At 34.1% G+C, this 11,352-nt stretch overlaps 1 protein-coding gene across 2 annotated transcripts; it reads right to left on the bottom strand.

Annotated features, from left to right (window-relative positions):
• Window positions 1–4,338: 4,338 nt before the first annotated feature.
• LOC115710037 (E3 ubiquitin-protein ligase BOI) lies at window positions 4,339–7,088 on the bottom strand. 2 transcript variants are annotated; one of them, XM_030638341.2, is made up of 4 exons: window positions 6,631–7,088; window positions 6,430–6,548; window positions 5,256–5,620; window positions 4,339–4,987 (listed from the first exon to the last, which is right to left on the bottom strand). In XM_030638341.2, coding segments are annotated over exons 1-4 (1,017 nt in total). In that variant the 5' UTR covers window positions 6,633–7,088; the 3' UTR covers window positions 4,339–4,456. The 2 variants fall into 2 exon arrangements, with proteins under 2 accessions (XP_030494201.2, XP_030494202.2); XM_030638342.2 differs by having other exon boundaries at window positions 6,716–6,915.
• Between the last annotated feature and the right edge of the window lie 4,264 nt (window positions 7,089–11,352).

Below are 11,352 nucleotides of genomic sequence, written 5' to 3'. Positions count from 1 at the left end.
AAACACTTTTTCATTACTACCTCATTTACAGAAATCTTACTCTGCAGCTGATGTGATGTTCACTGCTCGTTTAACTTTAGCACAATGGAAAAACGCTAACTCAAGAAAATTTGAGCCACTGCTGGTGCCTTCGGGAACCTATGACAGTGGGGAGCGTTGGGTAAAACCTGCTGTAAACATGCTAAAAATAAACGTAGATGGGGCTGTCTTTCATGCTGATAATGCATATGGTTCGGGTGTGGTAATCAGGGACAACACTGGGTCTCTGATTGAAGCTTTTTCTGTGTATAACCATGGCTGTAATAAGCCTGAAATTGCAGAAATGGTAGGCATAAAATAAGCGTTAAGTTGGATAAAGAAGAAAGAAGATCAAGTGGTTCAAGGTGTCATTGTGGAAACGGATTGTCTTGTTGCACTACAAGCTTTGCACACTTCAATTAGGATGCCTTCTTTATTTGGTTTATTGGTTTCTGAATGTCATGAGATACTATCTAGTTTACAAAATGTTGAGATTTGTTATGTTAAGCGATCTGCTAACAGAGTTGCTCACTGTGTTGCGAGAAACTCTTGTTATTGGTCAGGTTGTCATTTTGTTGAAGGTTCTATTCCTATGGACCTTCATTCTTTGTTAATTGCCGATTTGATTGATTAATAAAATTGAAACTTTTTCAAAAAAAAAATTAATAAATATATGTAAAAAATAAATAAATAAATAAATTTTAAAAAAAATTATTTACTTTTCATGCCACTTTAGAAACAATTTTTATTCTATTTTTTTATTTTGTTGCATTTTAAAATATTAGAAATGTCATTCTAATATAATGCCCTTTCCACTAGGGGCGGGCATCCGATCCAATCTAACCTTTTTTTTTTGCATCCTATCCAATCCAATTAGTAATTGGATTTGAAAAATTATCATCCGATCCAATCTAATTATACCTCAAAATCCAATCCAATCCAATCCAATTACTAATTGAATTGGATCAATTTTTTAATTGAATATCCAATTGCTCAAAACGGTGGCTCAAGCGTTGCCAACCTATGCGATGTCTGTGTTCCTTCTTCTGGTTAAGACTGTTTCACACCTTGAGAGCTTAATGTCAAAGTATTGGTGGGGGTCATCTACTAATAGAACAAAATGTGTCAGTTGGTTCAGTTGGCGTCGGCTTTGTAGAAGCAAGAATTCAGGTGGGATTGGCTTTCGTAATTTGCGGGATTACAATCTTTCCTTGTTAGGAAAGTAGGGATGGCACCTTCTTCTGTATGAAGATTCTCTTGTGGGACGTATTTACAAGGCCCGATACTTTCCAAATGGTAATTTTCTTACGGTTGAGATAGATCCGAACCCAAGTTTTATATGGCGGAGTGTGTTTGAATCACAACGACTGGTTCGTGATGGTGCTAGAAGGAGAATCGGGTCTGGTGTGTCTACCCCTGTGCTTAATGTCCCTTGGCTGGTTTCTGATGTGGACCCTTGTGTCATTTCTAGACTTCCTGTGTTGGCTCATAGTACGGTCTCGCAGTTGATGCACATCGATCGTAAGCAATGGGATCTTGAGGTCTTGCATGATTTGTTTGAGGCAAGGGATATCGAGTTGATAATGCAGGTTCCTCTAAGTGATAATGTCAATGTTGATTCTTGGTTTTGGGGTAAAGAGTCGAATGGGTTTCACTCGGTTAAGAGCTCCTACGGCTATCTTCAAGAACTGAAAGGTGAATGGGGTGTTCAGTTAGAGTCTGACTTATGGAAGGTTCTTTGGAAAGTTAAAGTCCCCCCCAAGGTTCTTCACTTCGCTTGGAAAGCTATCTCGGGGTGTCTCCCAACTCGTACCCAATTGCGTACAAAACATGTTCCTGTGGATCCTCGCTGTGTGTTTTGTAATTCTGATGAAGAAACCATTTTTCATGTTTTGGTTGGCTGCCATTTTGCTCAATCATGTTGGCATACGTCGGGTGTGGGGTTACATTTCTCTGCAGAATCTACCTTCGCCGATTGGTTTAAGGCATTTCTGTCAGGGGGTAGAGTGGCTTTGGTGAATGAGCTCTTGATGGTAGCATGGGGTATTGGGAAAGCTCGAAATGAGCTTCTTTGGCAGGGGCGTTCTTCTCAGGTTGCAGATGTGGTTCGAGTGGCAAGGTCGTGTCATTCTAGTTGGCTGTTGGCTCAAGAGAACAGGTTTGAACCGCTGTTGTTTGATGCTACTGTTGTAAAGTCGTCTCCTGGAAAGCTGAAGATCAACACGGATGGGGCAATTTTTGAGGCAACATCTCAATATGGTACGGGCATGGTCATTAGGGATTGTCAGGGGAAGTTAATCGAAGCTAGTTCCTCTTTGCATTTTGGGGCTTGTCAGCCGGCTGTGGCTGAAGTTTTGAGCGTCAAGGAGGCTCTTAGTTGGTTAAAGTCGAAGAATTTGTCCAATGTGCTAGTTGAGACAGATTGTATTGCTGTTGTTCAAGCTCTTAATAGCTCGGTTGCTCTTCCATCAGTTTTTGGTTTGTTTGTTCAGGAGTGTCAATTGATTCTTTCTTCTTTACATAATGTTTCTATTTGTCATGTTAAACGATCTGCTAACAAAGCCGCACATTGTGTTGCTCGCGATGCTTGTTTTTGGTCTGATCGTCTTTTTACTGAGAGCAATATTCCACATGCTCTTCAATCTATTGTGATAGCGGATATTGTTGTTTAATGAATTATTTTTGTTAAAAAAAAAAACGTAAAAATTAAATATTACCATTTATTTTATTAATACTCCATAAAAATATTATTGTTACAAGCATAATATAACCAAACGTTTGAAATAACAATATGTCCAAGTAATAAAATATAACAAAATATCATGAAAATGAATATATAGAACAACCAAGTGGTACAAATTTCATAAAAAAGCCACTAAAAATATAATATTTTTTTTATTAGTTTTTATTATATAAATCAATATAAATAATTTTTTAATGTACATAAATGTAATTGGATTAGATCGGTTTTTAATTGGATTTTCAAATTGACATCTAATAATCGATCTAATACAATTAGAATCCAACTTTTAGCATTTAATCCAATCCAATTGTAATTGGATATCCAATTTTTTGTAATTAGATTGGATTAAATTAGATATTAAATTGAGTTATATATCATATTATTATATAATATTATATTAAATTTAATATATACTAAAATATTATATATTCATAAAAAATAATATCACATATAATTTTACATAACAATATTTTATAAAATATAATTTAATATAATATCATACAAATACAATAAGGTACAGTACGACTTATCAAGCCTCAAGACCATTAGAGTACCTCTCCTTGATGTTCAGTAAATTGAGTTGACAATCACAAGAATCAAATTCAGCTCTTTAACTAGAGTGGCGTTTGGTAACACTTTTTTAATCAGTTTTCTGTTTTTAAAAATAGAAAAGTGAAAAAAAAATTTCAAAAATTTGTTCTATAAAACTTTTTTTACTTTTCAATTTTTATAATTAGAAATCAAAATTTTAAAAACAAAAAAAATTACTTTCCATATTTTTTTAAACAGTTTTTTTTTTTCTTAATCAATCTTTTGGATTACGACCAGATCCGGACCCAAATCCCCTCCCCACAGCCCGGCTTTTCACTTGAACCCGAATCCGACCCCGGACCTAAACCCGACTTAAATAAAATCAAAAAATAAAAATAAAAATGAATTTTACAGAACACACTTTTGTTTTCTGTTTTTAAAATTGAAAAACAAAAGTGGTTACAGAACGTATTTTTGTTTTTCAAAAATAAATTTTTTAAAAACAAAAATTTTACTTTCATTTTGTGATTAAAAAATTAAAAAACAAAAGTGTTACCAAACGGCACCTAAATTAAGTCCCAACTTGATTTCCCATAGTTCTGCAGCAATAGGATGAAAGGGCCAAACCAGATACCAGGTTAAATATTTAATGTATATAAGATGTAGAGCCGGCCAGGCCTACTCCCAGTTGAGATTTAATTTGATAAAGATTGATTTTTTTTTTCCCAATTAGATAAATATACTATTGCACTTCCCATTAACACAAGAACCAATACCATCTTGTTGTTCCCACGTTTGCTACTCATAATTGGACAAAAAGCTTTGTTTTTTGTTTTCCCTGTTATAAGTTTTGTTTAATACAAAGTGAAATTTCAAATAAAATATAAAGGGACAAAAGAAGACACAACAAGAAAGCTGGCTTAAGTTAAGAACCACCAAGATTGCAACCACTTACTTTTCTTTGCCATTACCAAAAGTGAATGGAGACTATGATGTGTCTATGTGTTTGTGACTGAGCTTCTAATGAAACCCATAATCATTAGATGTTGTAGTAAACATCATAAATAAAATAAATAAATCCTTCCAATTAGGGAAAGACAATTACAAGTAAGTGTATTAATAAAATAAATAAAATATACATTCCCTCATTAACATATTACAACTTTAAGACATGTATACTTGCACACTTGCAGTCTTCACTATGTTGCAGACAGGGCATACATCAATAAACCCTTCACAATCTTTGCACATACAAAGGTGTCTACAAGGTAACAACAAGATTGAAACTTCTCTAACCTTGCAAGCTCTGCAGTTGATCGGTTTACCAGTAACCGCAGATCCAGAGACACCCACAGAGCCGAGATGATTCATGTTTGTGTAAGAGGCTGCATCATCTACCTCGCTGTCCCCGCAGCCCTCCTTTACATGTATGGCACCTTGTGCTATCACCTGCTGTAGGTTGCTCTTCAAGAAATTGATTACAGACTCGTTGTATTTTGCTTTGTAGTGCCAAGTCTGAACCTCCACAGTGATCTGCTTGATTCTGTCCATTAGTTCCTTGTTCCTGCGATTCATGTTTTCTACTTCAGTTTCCTTTTCATGTAACTTCCTGGTAACTCCTTTCTCAACTGCGTTTAGAAAGGAAACTGTCTGTCTTTGCCTCATCTCCATTACACCCTTGAAGATCTTCTCTTCCTACAAAATGGAATAAGCCGAGAAAGGCAAATGGTTGGTAAAAGTTCAATAGAGTTGGTAACAATTTGCACCTTTATGGACAAACAATGCGATGAAACACCATGAATTGTGGAAACATTGCAAAGAAACTTAACGAACTGAATAAACTTGTTTAGAACATAATAGATCATGTTATGTGTGATGTGTCTAAACAGTTACTCCATATTTTTTTTAGAATGTTCCAAGTTAAATGGCAATGTAAGTTGATTTGAAAAACAATGTGAATTACCTGAGCTTTAATGAACTGGTCAAATTCTTCTTTCTGCCGATCAATCTCGACCTTCAGATTGTCATTGACTGAGGAAATAACAGGGAGAACAGCTTTTAAATTCTCACTAGCTGAAGTAACAGAAGAGTTGTGTTCTTCCTCCTCATATGAAAGTTTAAGGCCGGTCGACACAGGGTTTGGGTTCAAAATGCTTCCAGAGTGACCAGCTTTATCTTGACAAAAGTAATTATTAATAGATATCAGATTTTTTTGTTGTACTAAATTGGAATCTGTCTCTGGGAGTCTTCTATGATTTGGTAGGTCTGTTGAAGCTATATGCTTGTTCGCCATATGGTTCATCTGACCAACATTGCAGCCAACTGTATCTGTGAAAAATGGAGACATTGATTCATGAGAGACTACACCCCAAAACTGAGATACTTATCATAATTTGGAAAGGTAGGTAATAAAGAAACCAATAACTATAATCAAATGATAAAAATGTCAAGGAGGGAAAATGACAAAACATACAATAGCAATGACAAGTTGGCAGCCAAAAACTATTTCAAAAGACATAAGAAGACAAGTAATATAATAGGATAAAACTCAGAAGGTGGAGATGATGGAGTTGGAAAGATAACAAAGCTTGGGTGTACCACAGATTGTTGTGGCTATTTACCAAAGAGGATAAAGGTGGAGTTGGAGTTGGGGTTTGAGTTGAGGTTGGAGAGAAGTAAAGGTTCTAATAAAGTTGCAAAACAACTCCAATGACAGCACACTAGCAATGTAGTTAATAATGGTGCTAAATAAATGCATTAACCCCAAAAGAATGTAGCTTGGTGGTCCATGAAACAAGATGGAAAAGAAAGCTAACACAACTTGTTGAGACATAATTTAAAGAATAAAAGGAAGCTTGTGAACCGAGTAGCATCTCTCCAAACTAAAATCATTACTAGGCACCAAACATCTGGAGATATAGTGTGAATATCATTTAAATCTCTTTATTTTGCTACAAAATTTAACTGCTTGTAGTAATGTAACTCATATTTGTCTCTACCAAAGAGGTTATATGCAGATAAAGATATTATACACTCATGCAAAGCACATCAAGAATTCACCTTCATTTCCACCTTTAATCGTCTACACTAAAGATCTAAGATTTTTTAACAAAACAAAAAGAGAAAGAAACACTCACAATCACAATCTGCAAATAATTGCAGCTGAGGGAATGCATTGGGAGGATACTGAAGCTGGTTCTCCTCAACCAAAGCAGGGAACAAAGGACTAGTGCTATTATCACCTCCAAACATATCCCTACAAAACAAAAAAAAAGCCAAAAAATTAAGTACAACCCAGTTGAAGAATCAGCGTTCTTTGTTCGAATTGAATTACCCACATCTTATTTTTCTTTCTTTTCCCCTTCCCAGAATTTTCTTTCTCGCCAAACAAACAGAAAAAAAAAACCCCAAAAGAGAACAGACCCGATTATGGTACTAGAGTAGCAAAGAGAGATGGAAGAAGATCTCAGCAGCAAGAATGGATGGAAAGAAAGGGAATAAAGAGTGAATAGAGATAGAGAGGGAAAGAGAAAGGGATAGCTAGAAAAGGAGAATGAAAATGGAGAAGAAGAGAGAGGAAATAATTGGTTGGTGGAGAAAAGAAGAGTAAAGAGTGGTTGCGGTTAAGAAGAAAGACGATGATTCCATTTGTACGGGGAATTGGTGTTGGTGTTGTTGCTGTTGCTGCGTTTGTGGAATTCTTCATCGCCTTCATCACCTTTCTTTTCCTACTCTCTCTCTCTCTCTCTATCTCTTTCTCTCTCACCAGAATCCTTTATTATTATTATTATTATTATTATTATTATTAAATAATATATTTCTGCCTTTTTTTGGTCTGTGCAATGGTATTGGTGTGTCAGCATGAAATTACTAATTTAACCTTCGATTTGATTTATGATGGTGGGACCTTTTAGGAAAATTATTGTTTGTGTATTTTGATATGATTCTAAAGACACTTGTTCTTCAATTTGGTAATAATATCATTTCTCATTCTCTCTTCTGTAAAAAATAAAAATATATATACAGGGATATAATTTTGTGGATTGTATTTCGTGGTACATTATATGAGTCTCAAGGTAATTAAATGAGTGTCAGGGTATGTTTCTACTTTTTAACTCTAATTATTTCTAAATCAATCTCAGCCGTCAGATCAAATAACTCTCTCATCTGACGGCTGCCGTACATTACGAATTACAATATGTGAAAATACAGCAAAATCATATCCCTATATATATATCTTATTAGATTATAGTATTGTTTTGATTCCTATGTTATTATGTAATGGAATTTTATTTTTATTATTTTATGCATTTTAGGTTATAATGTGGTGATAAGATGACTTTTCAAATTGGTATATTTGAAGTTGTTGATATAATTATGAATGTTTATTTGATGTTGTTGTATCTGATCTTCTTCTTTTTTTTTTCTTTGCATTCATTAATAATATAACCACTTTTCATTGTTATTATTATTATTTGTTGATTCGTTTGTCTATTTTTAAATTTTGGTGATGTTGAATGACATTTATTTTTCAATAACACTACTTGATCCTCTAAAGTGGTTGAATGTGGTTATATTATTATAACCAGATAAAAATAATTTAAAATAAAATATAAATGTAATTATCATAATGAAATGTGATCCAATGCATTAGATGAATTTGAATATGGAATTCATATTTCTCCCACCAATTATTAAGATAATTTGAATATAATATGAATACTAAATTTGAAATAAAAAGTAACTCAAAATTATGTTTATCCATGCATATTGCATAATAGTTCACATGGTTCCACTTTGTTATATTGTGTCAAATTTACCATTTTAATACTAAATTCAAAATAAATATACAATAATACAAAATTTAACACACTTTTTGAACTTTAACATTACATTAGATGATTTTTTTTTTCTTAACTCTATTAAGCTAAAATATAATTGTCATAAAATTTGGCACAATACTAAACATTAGACAAAATAAAAAGGATAAATTAGTAATTAAATATGAAGAATAATGTTTAAATGCAAATTAGCATATGGGTAAAGAAGGGGGAGGAGGGTTGGAGGTCAACAATGATTTTTTTTTTCTTTAAATAAAAGGCAAGAAGAATCAAAATGAGGATGAAAATGAGTGACAAAGCTCCCTCGTTTCTTGCTTTTGCTTTGTTGGTCTAATAATACTAATTAGACTAGTATTTTAGTGCTACAATTAGAGGCTTAACACCTCCTAGTTTTTAGTGGCCTCCATTCCATGGCCACCCCTTGCATCATTATTTTATTTGTCCATTATTGTATTCATTATTATCCTTCTCTATCAATTTATTATGTTTACTCCTTTTTCTTTACATGAAATATCATTAACCCCTCATATTTTAAGGCTAACAAGTTTATGCTATTAATAAAATAAAAATTACCAAATTCACTTCTGTAATTGAAATATATAATTTTATATATTATGGAAGTATATAGAAATTACATGTCTTCTTCTCGGGTCTCTTATTCGAATCCAAAAAAATAAAATAAAATAAGAGAGTGAAAAGGAGTGGGGGTGAAGACAATGTTCTCTTTTCACTAGCATTATTAAAGCTCCCAAAGTTATAGTATAAGATGGTATATCAACAAAAGTAATTTACGGCAGTCTTGGTAGTATCACACAAGTTTGAAATCTCCCTCATTCAACTTTTTTTGAAAAATTACTTTATATACTATTTTTTTAATTTTTTTTTTCAAATTTACAATTTGGATTTCTAAAGTAATTTTTTCGGTAATTTCTATGTGGGTTGTTATACGGATTTTTGTTGCGATTTAAATTGTTCAATTAGTTATAATAGAAGTTTCTATGTAGAATTCTGTAAAAATATATATATATATAAAAAAACTATTTGAAATGTAAAAATGAAAAAGCTCCATTTTTTTGTTATTATTATTTTTTTTTTTAAAATAAGAGCTTGAAGGAGCCAAGAACTAAGAATATCATTGAACAATGAACTCAACTATAATAAAGTTCTTAATATATCTGGGATAATCATACCACTAGTCACTAAATAGTACTATTGAACTAGGGTCGATTAGAGGATGGAGAAGCCGAGTCCTAAGCCTCAGATCCCATAATTTTGAAGGCCTCAAAAAAGTTAAAATTAATATATAAATATTCAATTCATCTAATTTCATGAAAAATAAGCTAATTAGCAATTTTTCCCCTCGAACGTTGACATATACCAAATCATGTCCCCTAAACTTTTTTGGCTGTTAAAAATTTCCCCTAAACTATTGAGATTGTTAGATTTAAGGACTTTTGTCTAATTTCATTCAATTTTACTGTTTCAATGATTGTTTATGTACTAAACCATGCTCCCCAGACTTTGATATCTACCAAATCATGCCTTTCAAACTTTGATATGTACTAGCCAAAAAAGTTCAGAGAGCATGATTTAGTACATGTCTGTAACACCCTAACTAACATAGGCATATTACGTGATTTTTAAACATGCTGTGCAGCTCATTGCTAATCAACGAGGTTTATGGAAAACGTGATTAATTAAAATTTTTGTTTTTTAATTAAACTTATAAAAATATTTATACAAAAGACTCGGGATCCCGATTACAAAATCATTTACAAAAGTCAACTGTTTATACAAAATAATTGTCGCCTAGCGACTAGTTACAAAAAATAGCCTCGCTGTCCCGATGATCGTACGCTCCAGGCCTAACCGCCCCAACATGTACAATCTTCATAGGCTCGTTCACGGTCCATCAGCTCTAGCCTTGCCTTTACCTACACATAAACATAGCACTGTGAGTCGACAGACTCAGTAAGAAAAGCATAATAACACTCATACATAAATCCCGGTCATGATCAGACGCCCATACCCCTGATCATAACCCTAACTGCCGTGTCCAACACGATACTGAGTCCCCCTAACTGCCGTGTCCAACACGGTATTGAGTTCTGAACGTTCATAGGGACGGTACTATTGACAAGTAACAGCCTGATCGGTCGAACCGGTCATACTCCGGCTGCTGGTCATACTCCAGCCTGTACCGACGTGATACGTCAAATAGTACGGAACCACCAACCTAAGTATCAGCCTGATCGGTCGAACCGGTCATACTCCGGCTGCTGGTCATACTCCAGCCTGTACCAACGTGATACAGTGTCACTAATCGGCCGAACGGTCATACTCCGCCGTCGGTCATACTCCAGCCTGTACCGACGTGACACAGTTGAATAGTTCGAAGCCAACATACATATCTAATGTAATCTAACAGGCTTCCTACATGCACGCTAAACATGTAATCTACATATGCATACTGTTATACTAATCTTACCTGGATTCCGAATTCAGGTGTGCCGGTCAACCTGACTGGAACTATCTGCGCGGACATGTGCTCCTAAACCATAAAAATCACAACACTATAAGTGATACGCTAAATCACTTCCCGGGGACTTAAACTAGGAACTAAAAGTTTCCCTATCGATAAAAAGCATGGCAATACCCCAAAAACATAAAATCGAGGAAAACTAAGGTATCTGAAAATTCCCCAACCTAAGAGACCGGATTCCGCAACCGAATCCGTTCTGAGAATTCCTGGACCCTCATCCGGAATTCCGGTTGCACAACCGAAATTCCGGTTCCTCGCAGGAATTTTTCAAAAATTCACAACTCAAACAAATCCAACCCAAATCACCTCAAACCTTCCAGACCTATTCCATATAACCCAAATAACATTTCCAAAGCATTAAATTCACCTAGAATGCACAGAAACGAAAAACACCATTAAAGCCCAAACTTTGAGTTTCAAAACTCAAACTTGGTTAGAATCAACTAACATGCAATCAAACCAGATTAAACCTACATAATCATGCATAATTAAACCTCTGAAAATGAAAGCAACCAACTACAGCAAGCAATTAACAGATTCAACACATTTCTTTAAAAAATCATATTCTTGAGCTAAAAATTTCAAAGCTTGAATCCAAGCAACCATCATGCATTCACTAACTCTAAACTACTTAAAGTAACAAGATTAATCCTTTGGAAACAACAATAAAACACAAC

The sequence above is a fragment of the Cannabis sativa genome, chromosome 3, assembly GCF_029168945.1.
Source record: "Cannabis sativa cultivar Pink pepper isolate KNU-18-1 chromosome 3, ASM2916894v1, whole genome shotgun sequence".
NCBI classification, from domain to species: Eukaryota; Viridiplantae; Streptophyta; class Magnoliopsida; order Rosales; family Cannabaceae; genus Cannabis; species Cannabis sativa.
Note: the sequence above shows the minus strand (reverse complement) of the source record. Positions and strands in the feature narration are given on the sequence as shown.

Coding starts and splice junctions, on each gene's coding strand:
- LOC115710037 (XM_030638341.2), bottom strand. Junction 5,621..6,429: donor ATTATTTGCAGATTGTGATT/GTGAGTGTTTCT, acceptor CATTTTTCACAG/ATACAGTTGGCTGCAATGTT. Junction 4,988..5,255: donor ACCAGTTCATTAAAGCTCAG/GTAATTCACATT, acceptor TCCATTTTGTAG/GAAGAGAAGATCTTCAAGGG.